The following is a 23,244-nucleotide window of genomic DNA, read 5'->3' on the forward strand; positions in this document are numbered from 1 at the left end:
CATGTTGCTTCGGGGCGGAAGTAGCGGAGCCCCGACTCGGCCCCCTTAAAGGGACAGGGACGGCTGTAACCTTCCGGGGTCAGGGACGAAGGGTGAAGCGGCCGAGGCGGGGGTGAGTAGCTGGTGCCTGAGCGTTGCTGCCCGGAGGTCAGGTGCGGAGGTGGGAGGGCCTGATAACCGGTTCCGAGCTCGATTGTGCCAGACTACTCGCTGCGTTTGCTGCTGCTGACATAGCGGAGTGGCTTCGCCGAGAGGTTGGCCCAGCCCGGAGCTGTTGCGCGCGCTACTCGCCGACCCGCACTCGGACACCAGGACCCGCCAGGCTGGTCCTCTCTGCACCCCCATCCCCCGCCCCACCCCCACCCCCGCGATCGTACGGTACCGGTGGGGGAGAGGGAGCGCAAGGCGACTGGGCGAAATCTGGGCAGAGCCGGGGCTGGAACCGGGTGCCGGACTCCAGCTCGACAGCTCTCTGGATCCTCGGAGTTCCCAGATTGATAATAGTAACAGCAGCCACGTTAAAAGAGACTCCATACAACGGAATACTATGCAACTGCTAAAAAGGAAAATGTTCCGTATGCACTAAAATGGGACCACTTCCAAGATACCGTAGATGGAGAAGGGAGGGGGCGAAAAGAACAGCGTTGATGGGTGCTACCGTTTGTGTGAAGGAACGTGTGTGGGGCCTTGGGTGTCTGCCGGTGTGTGCACCATGCACGAGTTGTTAACTGTGGTGGCCTCGGAGAGGAGAACTGGGGTCCTGGGTGCCCGGACAAGGGGGAAGAATTTACTACCTAGCGCCCAGGTTGGTTAAAAATAAAATGGGATGCTGAAGATAATAACTGGCTCCCATTTATCTAGTGCTGACCAGTGCCTTGGTTTCAGCTCTCCTGCTGAGAGGTCTTGTATTTCCCCATTATTAGAGGAGGAAACAGGCTCAGCGATTAGACCTTAGTAATATCACATAGCCAGGAAGTGGAAAAGCTAGAATTTGAGCCCAGGAGGATTTTATGCTGATGCCCACTCCCTCCTGAGAAGCTTTTTTGTTATCAACCAGACAACACTCTGCTTGGGACCTGGCATCCCGCCGGTATCCAGTAGCTGTTTATTGACTGAGCAAGTGGAAAAGACAGGAGACAACCAGCAGTGTAGGATGAAGAGAGGCACACATTGGAGGCCAGAACCCAGACTGGAGTCCTAGGCTTGCCCTTTCCAGTCTTGAGACTCGACCTGGCCCATACCTCCCTGAGCCTCCACGTCCCCTCCTGCAGAACTAACTACAATCGCTGACACTGAGTGCTCCCTCGTGTCCTACTTTGTGCTTTACACACAGACCAGCCCCATTTTACAGATCAGTAAGTGAAGTACAGAGAAGTTAAGAAAGTTGTCCATCACAAGACTGTAAATCAACTGCACTTCAATTAAAAACAAAAACGTTGCCCAAAGAGGGTCCCACAAATCCTCACTCCCCCACTACTGGAGAGGTTGTTGGGCTCCTTGGTCTCTCCCTCAGCCTCCTGGGATCATCAGCACTAATTCTTTGAGACACCTCAGGTGAGCTCGTTGAGCTGCCAGAGGCTGAGGAGCTGATGGAGAACAGGACAGACACACAGTTCCTGTTCTTGGCATCTTGTCAGGGCAACAGACAACCCAGCGGTTAGCACCTGTGATGAGCGCCGCGATGGGTGGGCAGAAGCTCAGGCCTTGGGAGCACAGAGGAGGTGGCACCTAGTTCAGTCCGAGTGGAATCACAGAGGGCTTCTCAAAGGAGGTGACTTTTAATCTGTGACTGAAAGATGCATAAGATACCTGGGAGGAGAAGTGATGAAGCTGGAGACTGGAGCAGAGACACACTCATACCTGGAGATAACTGACATGATTAGAAGTGATCAGTCTGGCTTCCACCTGAATCGCTCTTTTGTCCTAGAGATTACCTCCACATGGCAACATTTGTGGCTTCCCACCGTCCACACCACACTTAAACTCCCATATCCCCAAAGGGTGGGACTCCCAGATTTCAAAATCCAGACGGGGGCAACAAAGGAACACAGGAGGGTTAGTGATAAGGAAGTCCTTCACACTAATGCCCCCATCCCCATTCATTTGGCCCCCAGAGTGGCAGCCAACTTGCTGATGTAGAACTCTGCCCATGTGAACAAAGGTGTCAACACAGGAATGTTCCTCCTGTCTTCCTGGCCATCTGCATGCTTGCCGGGGTTATCAGGTTGCCTGTATGCCCCTCCCCCTTCCGTAGCCAGCAGCCCAAAGTCACTCCAGGTGTAGCAAGAGAGGAATCACCGTCTCTCCTACCCTAACAGACCTGGGACCACATCCCACACTCAGATGGCACTGCCAGCTCCCTGAAATACTTCCCAAACCCTCATCTCACTTCCTCATTCTTGGACAGTGATACAAGCTTTGGATTCACAGCTCGGGTCCTTCTGCGCTTTTCTACGACATCCACTTTGGGTAAGTCACTTCCCCATTCTGAGAGTTTCTCCATCTATAAAACTGATATGACTCTCTCTTATCTTCCTGCCAGGCACTAAATATATATACATATATTGTTTCTTCTTCCATATGTAAAACTGCCCTAAAGAGTGAGATTTCTATTCTGGGTCCGGATCCTGTGCCAAGAGGAAAAAGGAGTGGCTTTCCTCCTGCGTATCTCACTTGGATCCCCACCCACCAACCCCTCTGGCCCAGAAATCTGCAGTCTGGGCTCCAGAAGCCATTTCTCTCTCCTTTGCCAATTCCAAAGCCAAGGGGAACTGTGTCTAAGTCAGTGAGCACTTGTTAGAACTGGCCAGACAGGCTGTCACCTCCCTTGGGGCAGAACCATTGACTCGACAAGTTTTCACCAAACACTTGTCTTGTAGGGACTCTGTATTTTTAGATCCAAAACAAACAAAGTCAGGATTGCTTATCTGCGAGAGATTTTTGTTGTAAACTAATTTTTATGGAAAGTCTTATAGGTTTAAATGTTAATAGCTTACTGTCATTGACAGGTTAAGTGGGCCAGGACCTGTGCTACATGCTTTCCGGGCATGATTGTATTATTTTTGTTCCCATTGTAGAGATGAGGAAGCTGAGCCTGGTATGGCATGACTGGGGTCCTATAGCTCGTTCAGAGTGGAGCTGGGACCATTTTATCCAAGTCCAAGCTTTCATCTTCTGTGGTTGTTCATGTAACAGACTGGTCTTGCCAGGGCATGGTACCCCCTCCCCAGGCCTCTTCTCCGGAGGTGCCATGGTTTGTGTTTTCCCAGTCAGGAGTGGGGAGGGGAGGGCTTCTGACATTTTAAGCCCAGGGATGCTAAACATCCTTCTAGGCACTGTATAGATCTGCCCAGTAAAGAACTGACTCAGCCCAAATACCAAGTGTGCCGCTATTGAGAAATACTAAAACCAAATATCCTTGGGACTCCCCTGGCGGTCCAGTGGTTAGGACTCCATGCTTCCAATGCAGGGGGTACAGATTTGATCCCTGGTCAGGGAACTAAGATCCCACATGCCGTAAGGTGCAACCAAATTTTTTTTTAAATAAATAAGTTATGTAACATGAAAAATAAATAAATAAATAAATAAATAAATAAATAAAACCAGATATCCTTACTAGGCAGAATTGGCTTAGGTGATGTGGGGCCAGGCTGCAAAGCCAAAATCGCCTTGCCTGTCCTTGAAAGCTGCCATGCAGGGTGGATGCTGGAAAAGGCATGGCTCCTGTCCCCAGAGACTGATGGTCTCCTGTAGGCAGGGGAGCTGATAGAGGCAGCAATGCCCACCTCCTGAAAGAAGGATCTGGGGCAGAGAGTTTAGACTTTGGAAGCAAGTGAACCGGGGTTTGAATCCCAGCTCAGGCTCTCTCAGCTAAGTGAAGTTTTCTCATTCTCCTCTTGAGCAAAATAGGGACAACGATGCCTTCCTGTAGGCTGTTGTGAGGATGAGAGTTTAGCACAGGGGTCAGGCGGATACTAGGTGCTCTGAGTTCAGGGGAGGGCCCAGGCCAACCCGGAAGGCTTCCAAGAGGAGGCGGAGCTGGGGCTCAGCCCAGCCAGGGGGATCAGATTAAAGGGCATGTCAGGCAGGGCACAGCTTGAGCAAAGATGGGCCATGTCTACTCAGAGGCAAAGGATTTGTACATTTGGAAGAGGAGAGAACGTGGAAGCTGCGAGTCTGAATTCAGGCCAGCTCCAAAGGCCAGGCTTGGGAGGCTTTGGACTTTATCCAGTCTCAATGCAGGCTGTATCCAGCGGGAGGTGTCACTGACATCAGCCACCAGAGTATTGGTGGCTGAGGCGTGTCCCGAGGGGTCATCCACCTGCTGTTCACTAGTCGTGGTGGCCTCTGGCTGAGAAGGTGGCCAATAGCTGCTCAGACTGATGGAGGCGTGTGCTGGAGGAGGCACTGACCGCTGGGCACCAGCCCCTCACCTGACAGCAAGGAAGCATGAGATCTTAGATGCCTGGAAGCCTGCGCAGGAAGGTGTCCTAAAGATCACCTGGTACATTTCTGCTTCCCTCTCCAGGAAGGGTTGGCCTCCCAAGAGCTGCCTGCATTGCAGCACTTCTCAGGCTAAATTTTAGTAATAACAATAGCAGGATGACATTTGTGGAACTCTGACTCCTCGCCCAGAGCCAGGCTAAGTGGTTTTCGTGTGTTATCGTGTTGATTTCTCACTATAACCCACAGGGCAGGAACTATCATTATTCTCATTTCAGAAATGATTCTCAGAAAGATTTAGTAATTTGCCAGAAGTCACATAGATAGTAAATGACTTCAGTCTGAGATCTGATTCCAGAACTTCACAACCTCACTTAAAAAAACAAACAAACAAACAAAAACTGCCTGGAAGTTTATAAGACCCCCAACCCAATCCCAGGGAAAGCCACTGTTAATAATTTATGCACAAACATATACAGTATATAATCAGGCAGTCAGTCCTTGCTTTGTATGAGTTTCAGATACCGTGGTTTAGTTAAATAACACCAGTCCCTCAATAACATGGTTCAAATTTCAGTTGCCATATTAGGTTTTTTTTTTTTTAATGTTTAGGAATCTATAGGGGCCAAATCAATGTAGTCTAAGTTTGCATCTCACACCCATGGTTAGCCCCTTCCTACTGCACTTTTTTTTTCTTTTCTTCTTTTTTCTTTCTTTTTTTTTAATTGCCTACGTTGGGTCTTCGTTACTGCATGTGGGCTTTCTGTATTTGCAGAGAGCGGGGGCTACTCTTTGTTGTGGTGTGCGGGCTTCTCACTGTGGTGGCTTCTCTTGTTGCAGAGCACGGGCTCTAGGTGCACAGGCTTCAGTAGTTGCAGCACAAGGGCTCAGTGGTTGTGGCTCACAGGCTCTAGAACACAAGCTCAGTAGTTGTGGTGCATGGGCTTAGTTGCTTCTCGGCATGTGGGATCTTCCCGGCCCAGAGATTGAACCCATGTCCCCTGTGTTGGCAGGCGGATTCTTAACCACTGTGCCACCAGGGAAGTCTCATGTTATGTTAACTATGAGTAATTGCATAAAGTATGGGCTGTGCTGCTAGCTCTTCTGTCCACAAACCGCTGTGGAAATGACAGATGCGTAATGGCCAGTGACCAATGATATCACTTCTTTCAAAGCCTGTCGTGGATTGGTCACTATGCATGTTATTTTGTTCCTACACAGACAGCAAAGCATGTCGTTGTGTTGCCCCCGTCTCTCGGTGATAAACCCAAGTGACATTTTACAAAAATGTATAAGCAAAAGAGGGAATTGGCCAACACACATGAAAGTGCAGCACAGAAATGCAGAGTGATAACACTGAAAGTGCAACTTGAATTGAAGATAAATGTAGTGATTAAAAAAATAGCTGGCTCTGAGAATGTTGACACCGCAGCTATTCGCTATTCCAGAAGCTCTAGGTATGCAGCCAGGCAAACTTAGCGAAGGCGCATCTATCGACGCATGAATGGAAGTGGTTCTGACAAAAAGGATGAAGTTGTCCCGAGGAAGTGATGCCAGCAAAAACAACACATTGAAGGAACTGCCAGATATATTTCATGACATTGAAAGTACAAAGGATAAAATATAAGTTGATCTAAACTTAGAAAGGAGTATGATGATTCACTAATGCATGGAAAAGATGCTCGTTCAGTATCTTAAGTTACACAACTGGAAGAAGGCAAGCACTGTTCAAACTACTCTTGGTAATTTTCCCCAGATTTATTGAGGTATAACTGACAGATAAAACTGTAATGTATTTAAAGTGTACAATTTGATGATTTGATGTATGTGTACATTGTGAACTGATTCCCACAATCAAGTTGATTGACACATTCATTACCTCACATAGTTACCCTTTTTTTAGGGAGAAGATCTACTCTCCCAGCAAATTTCAATTATGCAATACAGTATTATCTACTGTAGTCACCAGGCTATAATTAGATCCTCAAAGTCATTCATCTTATAACTGAAAGTTTGTACCCTTTAATCAACCTCTCCCTATTTCCCATATCCCAAAGCTCCTGGCAACCACCATTCTACACTCTGTTTCTATGAGTTCGACTTATTTCTTTCTTTTTTTCCAGACTCCACATATAAGTGATACCATACAGTATTTGTCTTTTTTCTTTCTGGCTTATTTCACTTAGCATAATGTATTCCAGTTTCATCCATGTTGTCACAAATGGCAGAATTTCCTTCTTTTTAAAGACTGAATAATACTCCATTGTATATACATAAATACCACATTTTCTTTATCCATTCACCCATCAACACTTAGGTTGTTTCCAAATGTTGACTCTCATGAATAATGCTGCTGCAATGCATGGTGGGAGTACAGATATCTTTCGAGATAGGGATTTTGCTTCCTTTGGATGTATACCTAGACATGGGATTGCTGGGTCATCCTTGATACATTTTGATAAAGAAAGAAAACACTTGAATTCTCAATGTTTTTCATTTAAATTACACTAGTAATTTAATAAATATTCAATTTATTATCATTAGTTTTACTACTTTTTCATTTGTCCCTACATATATAACAGACCATCAAGAGTTTTCAGTGCTTTGACAACAACTTTGAAAGGTCACAGAACAATCATAATTTTTCCCATTAATTATAAGTTCTCTTTGCATGATTTCAGCTTGCATGGTGATTTTTACAGTCTCTCAGCACAGCGGGAAGCAAGGACAGTGTGTGTGTGTGTGTGTGTGTGTGTGTATTTGTGTGCACCACCACATATGTATCTATCTGTATAATTCTAAAATGCAAATGGAGTATATTGTCTTCAACATACTTTTTTTTTTCTTACCATACATTTTTTAAATTGCGGTAAAATGCACGTAACGTACAATTTACCATTTAAAGTATTCAAGTCAGTGGCATTTAGTGTATTCACAATGTTGTGAAACCACCACCTCTCTCTAGTTGCAAAACATTTTCATTTCAATGTATAAAGCACCCTGTATCCACTGAATAATCACTCCACATTTCCCCCTCCCATGCCCTGGTAACTACTCATCTGCTTTCTGCCTCTACGGATTTGGCTATTCTGGGTATATCCTGTGAAAGTAATCATACAATAGGTGACCTTTTGTGATTGACTTCTTAGGATAATGTTTTCACGGTTTATCCAAGTTATATCATGTATCAATATGTCTGTTGTTCCCTTTTATGGCTAAATGGTCTTCCGTCGTATGAATCTATCCCAATTTATCCATTCACTTGAACAACATTGGGTTGTTTCCACCTTTTCACTATTGAGTAATGCTGCTGTTAACATTCATGTACAAGTTCCTGTGCGGACATATGTTTTTTTTTTCTGGTATATATTCAATACCTAGGAATGGAATTGCTGGGTCATAAGGTAATTCTGTTTGGACTTCATAAAAACGTAAAACCTTTGTACATCAAAGGACACTATCAAGAATGTGATTAAGGTCGTTGATTCATTTCGAGTTAATTTTTGTAGATGGAGTAAGTAGAGGTCCAACTTTATTCTTTTGCAAGTGGCTATCCAGTTGTCTAACACCATTCGTTGAAGAGGTTATTTTACCCCCCATTGAATGGTCTTGGCACCCTTGTCAAAAATTAATTGGCCATGGACGTTTGGGTTTGTTTCTGGGCTTTCAATTCTGTTCCATTGGCCTGTATATCTATCCTTATGCCAGTGCCGCACTGTTTTGATCACTGTAACTTTGTAGTAAGTTTTGAAATCAGCACACATTTTTCATGTAACTTTAATATCTTTTCATGTCAGAATGCGAGGGGCGATCTCATTCCTTTTGGTGGCTGCACAATATTCCATTGTATGGATAAATCATACCAAATTGAACCAGCTTCCAACTGATGGATATCAGATTGTCTCCAGTTTTTCTCTTTCACACACAATGCTTCACTAATCATCCAGGTGGACACCTCTTTATGTATAGGTATGAATATCCCTGTAAGATAAACTTCTAGAAGATGAACTGTTAAAGTCAAAGAGTAATGTAAGTCACTGTTATTAAGTTACCCTCCAAAACTTATACCAATGATTTTAGTGCATTATAGTGTTGACTTGGTATATCTCAGTCTTCTTATTCTCTGCCTGAGAAGCAGAAAATAGTGTTTCGTTTTAGTTTGCATTTTGTTAATTATGACAAGCTTCAGCATCTTTTCGATTTTATTGGCTATTTTCTTTTTTTGTGAATTTATATCTTTTGCCCACTTTTTTCCTATTAAAATGTTGGTCTTATTGATTTATAAGAATCCTTTGCATATTAAGGCTCACACTATATTAGAATGGTCGGTTACTTGTTTGTCTCATTCATTCTATGTGCACACCTTGAAGGAAAGAAAGCTATCCTATTCACCCTTGTGTGCCTGGCGGCTAGTCTAAGACATAGCACATAATTGAAGTTCAGTAAATATTTGCTGAAGTGATAAAAAGGCATGCACCTAAGTCCCTGCACCAGATGTTGACAATAAAAAGATGAATAGGGACTTCCCTGGCGGTCCAGTGGTTAAGACTTCACCTTCCACTGCAAGGGGTGTGGATTCGATCCCTGGTTGGGGAGCTAAGCTCCCCATGCCTTACAGCCAAAAAACAGAAAAAACATAAGACAGAAGCAATATTGTAACAAATTCAATAAAGACTTTAAAAATGGCTCACATTAAAAAAAAAAGATGAACAGAGGAGAGTCCTTGTTCTAATGGAGCTCACAGTCCAGTTGGAGAGATAAACATTCATTCTCTGATTCAACAAAAGTTTATTGAGCAGCTTCCTCTGGGCCACGTGCATAATGTCCTAGGCAGCCTGCTAGGATGAGCAAAATGCCAGCGTTGTGACTCAGGTGACCTGGTCCCACTGGAATCTGGGCTGGTCAGTTCCCCTCCCTGATATTCAGAATCCCCTCCATAAAATGTGAGGACTGGACCAAAGTCTCTCATTTCCCATTGAGCATCTATCAGTCTGTGCTTCTTTGGATGTTTCTGGGAGTCCGAGTCAGTGGCCCAAGGAGCCATCGTGTCACTGCTCAGAGCCTCCCCTTGCTCTGCAGTGGCAGTGAATACAGGCTTTGAAGTCAGTGCCCTGAGTTCAAATCCCCGCTCCGCTGCATGCTAGCTGTAGCCTTGGGGATGTGACGTAGATTCTTGATGCAGCCTTTCTGGTGGGATTAAAAGTGATGGACCCTGTAAGGTGCTCGGCAGGTAGCCTGGCACAGAGAAAGCGTGCAGTAAATAAAAGGCCATTGTCACTACCCTTAGCACAGACTTCAGGGCTATAGAGGAGTGGTCCAGGGAAGACCTGCTTCCTGAAGGATGAGGGGTGAAGCACAGGGGGAGTTGGAGGTGAGTGTGGCCTGGGAAGGGCTGCCCCAGAGGCTGCCAGATGCCTCCAAATGGGTGAGAGCCCCTGGGTGTTTATGAATGAGTCCCTGTGGAGGTCGATAGGTCAGCCCAGTCAATGGGAGAACTCTGGACTGGGAGGCCAGCAGTCCCTCCTCAAGGTGGGCCAGGACCAGCACACTCCCCATGGTGAACCTCCTCTAGGAAATGAGGCCACAGTCCCCTCTAGCAGCAGGAAAGTTGTCCTTTGTCCTAATATGTGGAGCCCCAGGGCCAGCTAGCCCCAAGTCTAGACAGGGCTGGCTCTGAGTGCCCCCTGCTGGAGGCTTCAGGAACAACAAGCACCCACTTCCCCCCCAGGGCAATGTCCTGACACCTGGCAGTGTTGCTGGTGCGGGCAGCCCACGTGACCACCTGTGCCCTTCCTGCCCTGGGCTCAGACCCCCAGTGGCCTCTCCCTCCCCTTCAAGTTCCTGGAAACTGTCCCCACAATACCCACATGCTCACAAGCACTGACAGAGTCCAAGTGCTCAAGGGCAAACACTTTTTTTTAAATTAATTTTTATTGGACTGTAGTTGCTTTACAGCGTTGTGTTAGTTTCTGCTGTACAGCAAAGTGAATCAGTTATACGTATACATATATCCCCTCTTTTTTAGATTTCCTTCCCATCTAGGTCACCACAGAGCACTGAGTAGTTCCCTGAGCTATTCAGTAAGTTCTCATCAGTTATCCATTTTATACATAGTAGTGTATATATGTCAGTCCCAATCTCCCAACTCATCCCACCGGCCCCCACCCCCACCCCCAAACAGTCTTATTTGTGTGTGAAGTCACAACCACACACGGATTTACCCATGTTCAAGATCACATTAAAACTTTCAGGGACCCTATTCACTTTTACTTCATGGACCCCTTTCTCCATTAAAAAAAAATAAAAATTATATTTTACAACTATGTTCGTATAAAGAACAAATATCATCCAGGCTGGATTCATTATTATACATTCATTGTTATTATATTCTCTTTTTTTCTTATTTTAAAATAAATTAAAATGAAAACATTTTCATAGGCCCCTGAAACTATCGCAGGCCCTCAGCACTAAGCCTCCTGGGGAGGACGGATGGAGAAGTCAGCCCCACCAGCAAGCCTGTGTGAATTCACTCACATCTAAGCCCCAAGAAGTGCCCACTCTATTATTTTTATTTTTTTCTATTAATTAATTAATTTATTTATTGGCTGCATTGGGTCTTTGTTGCTGTGCACAGGCTTTCTCTAGTTGCAGAGAGGGGGGCTACTCTTCATTGTGGTGCACGGGCTTCTCATTGCAGTGGCTTTTCTTGTTGTGGAGCACGGGCTCTAGGCATGGGTTTCAATAGTTGTGGCTCTAAGGCTTTAGGGCACAGTCTCGGTAGTTGTGGCACACGGCCTTAGTTGCTCCGAGGCATGTGGGATCTTCCCAGACCAGGGCTCGAACCCGTGTCCCCTGCATTGGCATGTGGATTCTTAACTACTGCGCCACCAGGGAAGTCCTTATTCTATTATTAACATCTGTCATTTATGGTCACCTTTTATGTGCCAGGCACTAAGTGAAGTGCTTTGCATGAACTATCTTATTTTTATTTATTTTATGGATAGGGAAACTGACATTCAGAGAGGCAAAGTGATTTGCCCTGGGTCACACAGCCAAGGTCTGCATGACCCCAAAGCCTGTGTCCCAGTCCTCTCCCTAAGGGTCTACTTAGTGCCTGATCCCAGGTGCACACCAAAGGTTTGGCAGGACAGACCTGCCCCACAGAGGGTGCAGTGTAATGCTCACTCCTGTGCCCACAGACTCACCTGGACACACACGCCAACCCAACCCTGGCAGTCCCCTGCAGTGAAAGCCTGATCTTGGTTTCCAGCCTCAGCCCCGAGGCAGCGAGACTATTTAAGCATGTCCTCATCTAACGCAGGCTCTCCTTGCCCTCCATGGAGCCAGGTGGCCCATGCCACTTCCAGCCCCAAGGTACCACCTTTCCCGAGAGCTGGCAGTGAGGGTGAAGGACTGAGATTGTGGCAGAGGAGGGAAAAGGTCTGCCAAGCTGGGATCTTTTCCCTTGTGAGTTTCTGCCTTGTGCTGGGCATCCAGTGATGCAGACCTTCCCCCAACCTGCAGGAGCTCCATTTCAGTATTTGTTGTTATTTTCTCATTATTATGAATTTCCTTGCCTGTTAATGGGGGTGAGGATAGCAGCTGCTTTCCAGGGCTGTTGAAAGGGTCCAATGACATACGTATGTCCTTATCACCGTGTCTGGGCTCAGTGAGCAAATTAAAGTGGTTGTATTAATATTACTCCTGCCACTGTAATCCGATGCGATGATGAAAGCACTATTTGGGGCAGAGGAGGTGTAACCACCTTAGGAGAAAGGACGGAATTGATAGACATGGAGTGATGCGGGCGACCATGTCAGAGAGAAGATCAGCCTACCAGGCACAGCAGATTTTGAACCAAGTGCTCAGGAGGTGGTCAAGGGGGGGTCCCATAGGACTAATTCCGTCTGGAGGAGTCAGCAGGACATCAGGCCCAGGACGGGAGCACCCAACCCTACATTCGGCCAGTCTAAGGGGACCACCCGTCCCCATTTGCTCAGGATGGTCCTAGTTTTAGCACTGGAAGTCCTGCATCCCAAGAAAGCCCTCAATCCCAGGCAAGTGGGATGGTTGGTCCCCCTAGAACACGCATTGGGCACAAGGAACCCACTCTGACCAGCAACGGGCTCAGACCTGGCCATGGGCCTCTCGTCCTCTGGCCGAGGGAAGCTGAAGCACACTGACAACCACCCCCTGACGTGACATACCTGGAATGTTCCTCCACAGATAATAATCACACGGCCCTTTGTTGCTCCAGGCTCTGGTTCTCAGCCACAGGGATCAGGGAGTACTTCTGGTTTCCAGGGAGTACTCCCAATTCTGAGAAATTAGAGGGTAAACTTTGGCCAGACTGACTTCTCAGCTCCTAGAATCTCCCAGCTCTCTTCCACCAGCCTTTGCACCGCCCAGCACCCTTTCCCCTCCTTTGGGATTCAGCCTGAAGGCCACAAACTCCAAGGAGCCCGCCCTAACTCCTGCATCCTAGGGCTGTGTCCCCAGCGCCCCCTCGTGTCCCACTGTATTAGCTTCCTGGTCGACCGTAGCAAAGTACCATAAACTGGGTGGTTTAAACAACAGACATTTACTCTCTCACAGTTCTGGAGGTTAAAAGTCCAAAATCAAGGTGTCACTGGGGCCATGCTTTCTCTGAAGGCTCCAGAGGAGAATTTGGCCCACACTTTTCTCTTAGCTTTGGTGCTGCCACCAGTCCTTGGTGTTCCTTGGCTTGTAGACGCAATACTGTAATCTCTGCCTCCATCTTCACATGACCTTCTCCCTGGGTGTCTGTGTCTCTACTCCTCTTCCTCTTCTTCTTCTTTTTTTTTTCAATAAATTTATTTATTTATGGGCTGCGTTGGGTCTTCATTGCTGCACACAGGCTTTCTCTCACTGTGGCGAGCGGGGGCTACTCTTCTTTGCAGTGCATGGGCTTCTCATTGCAGTGGCTTCTCTTGTTGCAGAGCACAGGCTTTAGGCTCATGGGCTTCCATAGTTGCGGCACACAGGCTCAATAGTTGTGGCACACGGGCCCTAGCGCACAGGCTCTCAATAGTTGTGGCGCACAGGCTTAGTTGCTCCGAGGCATGTGGGATCTTCCTGGACCAGGGATGAAACCTGTGTCCCCTGCATTGGCAGGCAGATTCTTAGCCACTGCACGCACCACCTAGGAAGTCCCTCTACTTCTCTTCTTATAAGGACATAAATTATATTGGATTAAGGTCCACTTGTATCCAGTATGACCTCGTCTTAAATCGATTACATCTTCAAAGATCTTATTTCCAAATAAAGCCATATTCACAGGTGCCAGAAGTTAGGACTCAGGCACACCATTTTGGAGGACACAATTCGAGCCATAACACACATCTTTGCACTTGTCAGGAAGTACTCGCCAGATAACGAAGGAGATGGTGTTTGTGGGCATCTCTCACCAGGCCTGGTCCACCCTGTAGTCTCATGGCCGTGCTGGGGCCTGACCAGAGAATGTGCTCTGGAGAAGCTGATGACTGAGTGAGGCACAGAGGAGGAAGTGCCCCACCTTTGGACAGATGGCTAGTTTTCAGGGCTCTGAGATGCTTTGAAAGACCTTGGAGGAAGAGGCTGGGTTGGGAGGGGATTTAGAAGGGACTAGCCTAGGGAATTGCCCAGTTCAGGGCAAACATTTCTTACGAGCAGCCGCCAACAGCTGTCTACTTCCTAGAATCTACTAGTGTGGGCAAGCCTGAGCATTTACATACTAAACTATCTGTTACTGGGTTATAAAGTACTTTCCTTTTATTTCTTCTCTATAATAAAGTTAGAGTGTCAAACTGATAGTTATTTTTTAAATATTTATGTATTTTCTTTATTTTCTTTAATTTTTTCTCTGCGTCAGATCTTAGTTGTGGCACACGGGATCTTCATTGACACGCTGTCTCTTCATTGTGGTGTGCAGGCTTCTCTTTCATTGTGGCGTGCGGGTTTTTTTCTCTCTGGTTGAGGCACACAAGCTCAGTAGTCGTGGCGCGTGGGCTTAGTTGCCCCGCAGCATGTGGGATCTTAGTTCCCTGACCAGGGACTGAACCCACATCCCCTGCTTTGGAAGACGGATTCTTTACCATTGGACCACCAGGGAAGTCCCCTGATAGCTATGAAATGCTGTGAACAGGTAGATTCTATGCGACTTCTGATTTCCAGTCCTGCATGTAAAGAGCTTGGAAGTTGTCGCTCTGTCCTTACGAGTTAAAAAACTGAGCAAAGTGAAAAATCAACACCTCTCCTTAAAATCTTCAGAGAATTGAGACCCCAGGGCAAACTGCTGCCTCCTGTCTGTGTACGTGTTGTCTAAGGCCACTTTCTCACTACAGCAGCAGACTTGAGAAGCTGCAACAAAGACTGTCCTGCCAAACCTAAAATATTTGCTCTGGCCCGATGCAGAAAACATTTGCTGGCGCTGCTGTAGGATGAGGAGAGTGAATAAGGAGGAGAACAACTAACAGACAGGAATAAACCTAACCAAGGAGGTAAAAGACCTGTACTCGGAAAACTATAAGACACTAATGGAAGAAATCAAAGACGACACAAACAGATGGAGGGACATACCATGTTCTTGGATTGGAAGAATCAACATTGTGAAAATGACTATCCTACCCAAAGCAATTTACATATTCAATGCAATCCCTATCAAATTACCAACATCATTTTTCACAGAACTAGAACAAGAAATTTTACGATTTGTATGGAAACGCAAAAGACCCCGAATAGCCAAAGCAATCTTGAGAAGGAAAGACGGAGTTGGTGGAATCAGGCTTCCTGACTTCAGGCTATACTACAAGGCTACAGTGATCAAGACAGTATGGTACTGGCACAAAAACAGATATATCGATCAATGGAACAGGATAGAAAGCCCAGAGATAAACTATGGTCAACTAATCTATGACAAAGGAGGCAAGGATATACAATGGAGAAAAGGCAACCTCTTCAATAAGTGGTGCTGGGAAGATTGGTCAGCTACATGTAAAAGAATGAAATTAGAACACTCCTTAACACCATACACAAAAATAAACTCCAGATGGATTAAAGACCTAAATGTAAGGCCAGACACTATAAAACTCCTAGAGGAAAACATAGGAAGAACACTCTTTGACATAAATCACAGCAAGGTCTTTTTTGATCCACTCCCTAGAGTAATGGAAATGAAAACAAAAATAAATAAGTGAAATGAAACTTCAAAGCTTCTGCACAGCAAAGGAAACTATAAGCAAGACAAAAAGACAACCCTCAGAATGGGAGAATATATTTGCAAACGAATCAACAGACAAAGGATTAATCTCCAAAATATATAAACAGTTCATCCAGCTTAATATCAAAAAAACAAACAACCCAATCCAAAAATGAGCAGAAGACCTAACTAGGCGTTTCTCCAAAGAAGACATAGGGATGGCCAAGAGGCACATGAAAAGCTGCTCAACATCACTAATTATTAGAGAAATGCAAATCAAAACTACAATGAGACATTACCTCACACAGGTGAGAATGGGCATCATCAGAAAATCAACAAACAGTAAATGCTGGAGAGGGTGTGGAGAAAAGGGAAGGCTCTTACACTGCTGGTGGGAATGTAAATTGATATAGCCACTATGGAGAACACTATGGAGGTTCCTTGCAAAACTAAAAATAGAACTACCATATGACCCAGCAATCCCACTGCTGGGCATGTACCCAGAGAACACCATAATTCAAAAAGATACATGCACTCCAGTGTTCATTGCAGCACTATTTACAATAGCCAAGACATGGAAGCAACCTAAATGTCCATCAACAGATGAATGGATAAAAAAGATGTGGTACATATATACAGTGGAATATTACTCAGCTGTAAAAAGCAATGAAACTGGGACGTTTGTAGAGACATGCATGGACCTAGAGACTGTCATACAGAGTGAAGTGAGTCAGAAAGAGAAAAACAAATATCGTATATTAACACATATATGTGGAATATAGAAAAATGGTACAGATCAACCAGTTTGCAAGGCAGAAATAGAGACCCAGATGTAGAGAACAAACATATGGACACGAAGTGGGGAAAGCGGGGAGGGTTGGGGGGAAATGAATTGGGAGATTGGGATACCAAGTTGTACACTCTAAATATATGAAGTTTATTGTATGTTAAAAAAAATATATCATTGAAATAAAGTCAAATATATTTGTAAGGTCTATGAATATTAAAAAAAAAAAAGAGATTGTATAGAAAATCCCAAACGAACTTTTTGGCCAACCCAATATATAATATCTGGTTGTTTTCTCTATTTCTCTGTTTATTACAGACAACTTATTGAATGAATAAAACATTATTTAATTTCCATTAAAAAATAATAATTTGATAACATAAAAATAGATTAAGTATTACAGTTAATACAAAAAACATCAGATTAGAATTAAAAAACAATTTAAATATAAGGATGACAATGGTAGAAAGTAAAAATATGGAAAGAGATACATCATGCAAACAACAATCAGAAGCGTAGCTGTACTATGGGAAGGAAATCCAAAAAAGAGGGGATATATGTATATGTGTAGCTGATTCATTTTGCTGTACAGCAGAAACTAACACAACATTGTAAAGCAACTCTACTCCAATAAAAATTAATTTAAAAACAAACAAAAACCTTGGCAATTTTTATTTTATTTTATTTTATTTTAAATATTGATTTATTTGGCTGCGCCGGGTCTTAGTTGTGGCACACAGGCTCTTCATTGTAGCATGCAGGATCTAGTTTCCTGACCAGGGATCAAACCTGGGCCCCCTGCATTGGGAGCACGGAGTCTTAACCACTGGACCACCAGGGAAGTCCCAAACCTTGGCAATTTTTAAAAATAGCTTTACTGAAATATAACACATGCACCATTCAACCTTAAAGTGTACCATTCAGTGGTTTTTGGTATATTCATACTTGTGAAACCATGATCACAGTCTAATTTTAGAACATTTTCATCACACCAGAAAGACACTATACCCATTAGCAGTCACTCCCCCCGACCCCCACTGCACTCCCAGCTGAAGGCAATCAGCAATCCACTCTCTATCTCTGTAGGTTTGCCTGTTTCATATCAATGGAATCATACAATTTGTGGTCTTTTGTGATGGGCTCCCTTTACTTAGCATAATGTTTCAAGATTCATCCATGTTGTAGCGTGTGTCAGTGCTTCATTCTCTCTCATTATCAAAAATATTGTTGGATATACAATGGAATATTACTCAGCTATAAAAAGGGATGAGATGGAGCTATATGTAATGAGGTGGATAGCACTACAGTCTGTCATACAGGGTGAAGTAAGTCAGAAAGAGAAAGACAAATATTGTATGCTAACTCACATATACGGAATCTAAAAATGGTACTGATGAACTCAGTGACAAGAGCAAGGACGCAGATACAGAGAATGGACTGCAGAACTCGAGGTCTGGGAGGGGGCGGGGGGTGAAGGGGAAGCTGAGATGAAGCGAGAGAGTAGCACAGACATATATATACTACCAACTGTAAAATAGATAGTCAGTGGGAAGTTGTTGTATAACAAAGGGAGTCCAACTCAAGGATGGAAGATGCCTTAGAGGACTGGGGCGGGGAGGGTGGGGGGGACTCGAGGCGGGGGGGAGTCAAGGAAGGGAAGGGATACGGGGATATGTGTATAAAAACAGATGATTGAACTTGGTGTACCCCCCAAAAAATAATAAATAAATAAATAAAATTTTAAAAAAATATATTGTTGGGCTTCCTAGGTAGTGCCGTGGTTGAGGATATGCCTGCCAATTCAGGGGACACAGGTTCAATCCCTGCTCCAGGAAGATCCCACATGCCACGGAGCAACTAAACCCGTGCGCCACAGCTATTAAGCCCGAGTGCCGCAACTGAAGCCCATGCACCTAGAGCCTGTGCTCCGCAACAAGAGAAGCCACCACAGTGAGGAGCCCACGCACCACAATGAAAAGTAGCCCCACTGGCCGCAACTAGAGAAAGCCAGTGTGCAGCAACATAGACCCAACGTAGCCAATAAATAAATGAATTTATTTTTTTAAAAAAAGATATTGTTAAGTCATATGGATTTACCACATTTTGTTCATCAATTGGTGGACATTTAGGTTGTTTCCACTTTTTTGACTATTAGGAGTAATTCTGCTTATGAATATTCATGTACAAGTTTTTGTGTGGACTTTTTTTTCTCATTTCTCTTGGGTGTATACCTAGGAGCAGAATTGCTAGGTCACATGGTAACTCTATGTTTAACGTTTTGAGGAACTTCTAGACTGTTTTCCACAGCAGCTGCACCATTTTACATTCCCAGAAGTGATATACAACGATTCCAATTTCTCACCATCCTTGAAACACTTGTAATTACCTGTCTTATTTGTTATAGCCATTCTAGTGGGTGAGAAGTGGTATCTTAATATGGCATTTACCTAATGACTAATGAGGTTGAACATCTTTTCATGTGCTTAGTAGCCATTTATATCTCTTTGAAGAGATTCAGATTCATGATTTGCAAATATTTTCTCCCATACTGTGGGTTGTCTTTTCACTTTCTTAATAGCATCCTTTGAGACACAAAACTGTTTAATTTTGATAAAGTCCAATTTATCTACTTTTTCTTTCATTGCGTGTGCTTTTGCTGTTGTATATAAGAAACCATCTTCTAATGCAAGGTCACAAAGGTTTACTCCTGTTTTCTTCAAGGAGTTTTGTAGTTTTAACTCTTACATTTAGGTCTGTGATCCACTTTGAGTTAATTTTTGTGTTTGAGATAGAAGTGCAAATTCATTCTTTTTTTTTTAAGGTTATTTTCTTTTCAACTTTTTAAAAATAGTTATTTATTTATTTGTTTATTTATTTATTTTTTGGCTGTATTGGGTCTTCATTGCTCTGTTTGGGCTTTCTCTAATTGTAGGGGGGGGTGAGGTGATGGACGGCTACTCTTCTTTACAGTACATGGGCTTCTCATTGCAGCAGCTTCTTTTATTGTGGAGCACAGGCTCTAGGTGTGTGGGCTTCAGTAGTTGTAGCCCCCCGGTTCAGAAGTTGTGGCTTGTGTGCTTAATTACTCCAAGGCATGTGGGATCTTTCAAGCCCATGGATTAAACCTGTATCCCCTGCATTGGCGTGCGGATTCTCAACCACTACGCCACCAGGGAAGTCCCCGAATTCATTCTTTTGCATGGGGATATCTAATTGTCCCAGCACCATTTGTTGAAGACTGTCCTTTCCTCATTGAATTTTTTTGGCACCCGTGTCAAATAGCAGTTGACCAAATAGCAATTTATTTCTGGGCTGTCAATTCTATTCCCTAGATTTATATGTCTATTCTTATGCCAGTACCACACTTTTTTGGTTCCTCTAGCTTTTTAGTAAGTTTTTTTTTTAACTCATCTTAACTATATTTATTTATGTAAAAATTTTTTAATTTATTTGCTTATTGGCTGCGTTGGGTCTTTGTTGCTGTGCACAGGCTTTCTCTAGTTGTGATGAGCAGGGGCTACTCTTCATTGCAGTGAGCGGACTTCTCATTGCAGGGGCTTCTCTTGTTGAGGAGCACAGGCTCTAGGCATGCAGGCTTCAGTAGTTACAGCACGTGGGCTCAGTAGTTGTGGCACACAGGCTTAGTTACTTCTGGGCATGTGGGATCTTCCCTGACCAGAGATCGAACCCATGTCCCCTGCATTGGCAGGTGGATTCTTAACCACAGTGCCACCAGGCAAGTCCCAGTAAGTTTTGAAATTGTGCAGTGTGTCCTTCAACATTTTTCTTATTTTTCCAGGCATTCATTTTTAAATTTATGTCTGTTGAGTCTCTTTTAATCTGTAATGCTCCAGGCTTTTTTTCCCTCTTGCATTTTATTTGTTGAAGAAACAGGGTCATTTGTTCTGCAGAGTTTCCATCAGTCTGAATTTGTTAATTGCATCTCCATGGTACAATTTAACATGTTCTTCTGTCCCTTGTATTTTAGAAATCCAGAGGCATGATCTGCTTTAGATCTGGTTTTAGCACAGGAATAATTTGCAGGTAATATGTGTGTTTCCAGAGTCAGAACGTGTAGGGTTGGCTCTGTCTGCAATGTCAGGGGCATCCATAATCTTCACCTGGAATTTTTTTTTTTTTTGGCCGTGCCATGTAGTATACAGGATCTTAGTTCCCCGACCAGGGATCAAACCCATGCTCCCTGCATTGGGAGCGTGGAGTCTCAACCACTGGACAGCCAGGGAAGTCCCTGGACCATTTTTTTTTTTCCTGGACCATTTTTTAATTAGAGGTGATATACATTTTGAAAGGGTCACTCTGGATGCTGGGGGGATGGGGGTCCCAGGGTTTCAAGGACTGAGGGACAACCATGCCTGGCACACACTGACTACTCAATAAATATTAGCACTTGTTGTTGTTGTTATTAGAGCTGTTGGGCGGGGAGGGGACCAAGTCCTGGGTTCAGAGCCATTTTCTGGCCAAGGCATTCTCCTCCCTCTCCTCTGCCCTTGGAGGAAACATCATCAGTGCCCCATGGCTCTGGGAGGCATGTTCAGGAAGGCAGCGGCCATCTATTTGCACCTGATGGGGCCCTTCTGGGGAAAGAAGTCTGGAGCTTCACTCACCCGGTGTTTGCACCAGACTGTAAGTGCTCTAGCTCCTTGTACTCTGCTGCTTGCGTGACCCAGGGCTCCTGGGATCTGGCTTGGTCCTGGCTTCAAAGCTATGCATGAGCCTCCTCTTTCAGGAAGCCTTCTCTGACTGCAGCCTGGGTGTGGGCCCCTGCCTTGCCTTTGCTTCTAATCTAGAACTTGTAGCTGTGCATCTGAATGGTCTCCTTGGTGCTGCTGCCTCCCCATCACCCCCTGTGCCCAGCCCAGTGTTTGGTACACAGTAGGTGCTTAATAAGTGTTGGCTGAATAAATATCATATGCATAAGCTCAAGAACAGGCGCTGGTCCCTTACTTATCCAAGTAGTGTGTGGCATACTCAAAGGTCACTCCACTGAGCACCCCAGGTTTCTGGGGTCCCCCTTTTTTATCTCCTTCCTAAATGCATTCAACTCCATTCACCTCCTTTGCTCTCTCTGTGCCCCGTACCCCTCTACTCCTTCACCGACCCGAACCCTCCTCAAACTCCCTCACTCCAACCTCTACCCACACCCCCTCCGCTGCCCCTGACTCATCTTTGCTTTATTTTTTTATGATGCACATCCAATTCAAAAGTAATTCCTTATATCATTGAACCCGTAATGCCATCAATATTAAGAGACACTGTTATTTTATGAACTAGTAAAGGGGGAAATTGCCAATTAAACTCATGCTGTAGACTCTAAGACACATCTGAAAGTGCAACGTGCAGAAATACGCAAATCAGAATCAATCAGATATATGATCTCCATACAAAAAGCTTAGAAACAGAAAAGTACACTTATAATTAAATCACCTATAATTCCACCACTCAGAGAGAACCTTTGTTAACATTTTGATGTTTCCTTCTAAATTTTTTTTTCTATTCACATATGGTCATAGAAAAAATATATACAAATATGGAATATTTTTTTAAACATAATCATAGCATAGATGCTATTTGAAACCCTGTTTTATTGATTTCAGTATATCACGTTTATAAACATTCCTCTAAAATATAATTTTCCCCCACATTTTTTTAATCATAAAAAGAAAACATTTATTTTAGAAAATTTGGAAAATAAGAACATCATAAGCAAGAGAAGACAAAATAATCTGTTAACTAACCAACCAAAGATAATCACTGCTAAAAAAAAATAATAATAATAATAATAATAATCAGGGCTTCCCTGGTGGCGCAGTGGTTAAGAATCCGCCTGCCAATGCAGGGGACACGGGTTCGATCCCTGCTCCAGGAAGATCCCACATGCCACAGAGCAACTAAGCCCGTGTGCCACAACTATTGAGCCTGCGCTTTAGAGCCCGTGAGCCACAACTACTGAGCCCATGTGCTGCAACTACCGAAGCCCACGTGCCTAGAGCCCGAGCCCCGCCACAAGAGAAGCCACGGCAATGAGGAGCCCACGCACCACAACGAAGAGTAGCCCCCGCTCACCACAACTAAAAGAAAGCCCGCACACAGCAAAAAAAGACCCAACACAGTCAATAAAATAAATAAATAAATTTAAATTAAAAAAAAAAAAAAGATACCACCCTGTCCTCAGGGCCACAAGGTACATAAAAAAAAAAGAAAAAAAAAAGGTAATCACTGCTGGCTAACGTTTTGGTGACAACATCATTTTCCCTGGCAGGACTCATGCTCTTGTTTTTAACTGTTTTGACATGTGCTGAGTGCCAGGCCTCTTGAGAGGTGTCAGAGATGCGTGAAGGGACAGGGATGCCAATGTTAGCCAAGTACCCACGAGGTGCCAGGCTGCGTGCTGGGCTCTCTGTGAATCACTCACATCAGCAGGACTCCCAGGCAGTGGAAAAGCCTGGCCCGTGTACAGACCATCCCCAGGCCCTCCTCCAGGGCAAGGGCCAGTGCTCGGAGCCCTGCTGGTGCTGCCACCCTGACCATGGTCCTGTCCAGCTCCTCCTCAGACCTTGGGCAAGTCCCTGAACCTCTTTGAGCCTCAGTGTCCTCATCTTTAGAGGGGGGTTATCCTGGCCCTTCTGATAGGGGTGCTGTGGGGACTAAGACCAGGAGGAACAGTGAGGGCTCGCTGTTAGCCACAGCTGGTGGCCCCACCACCTGTCGGCCGTCTGAGACCCCAACCCACAGGACCGGGAGGTTCTGAGGGACCACGAAGCCCAGGCCCCTGTTATACTGATGGGGAGACTGAGGG

At 44.7% G+C, this 23,244-nt stretch overlaps 1 protein-coding gene across 7 annotated transcripts in view; it reads left to right on the forward strand.

The window, feature by feature from the left end:
• The first annotated feature begins 3 nt into the window (after positions 1-3).
• Positions 4-23,244, forward strand: part of KYAT1 (kynurenine aminotransferase 1) — a 33,221-nt gene continuing 9,980 nt past the window's right edge. For 2 of the 7 annotated variants that reach the window (XM_057720504.1, XM_057720503.1), the window contains exons 1-4: positions 4-112; positions 2,319-2,469; positions 20,416-20,471; positions 20,942-21,071. In XM_057720504.1, the coding sequence (XP_057576487.1) occupies positions 20,428-20,471; positions 20,942-21,071 (174 nt within the window). In that variant the 5' untranslated portion in view covers positions 4-112; positions 2,319-2,469; positions 20,416-20,427. The remainder of the gene's footprint in view (positions 113-2,318; positions 2,470-20,415; positions 20,472-20,941; positions 21,072-23,244) is intronic. The other 5 variants (XM_057720505.1, XM_057720509.1, XM_057720510.1 and 2 more) reach the window with 5 other exon arrangements.

Source organism: Hippopotamus amphibius, chromosome 2 (assembly GCF_030028045.1).
Source record: "Hippopotamus amphibius kiboko isolate mHipAmp2 chromosome 2, mHipAmp2.hap2, whole genome shotgun sequence".
NCBI classification, from domain to species: Eukaryota; Metazoa; Chordata; class Mammalia; order Artiodactyla; family Hippopotamidae; genus Hippopotamus; species Hippopotamus amphibius.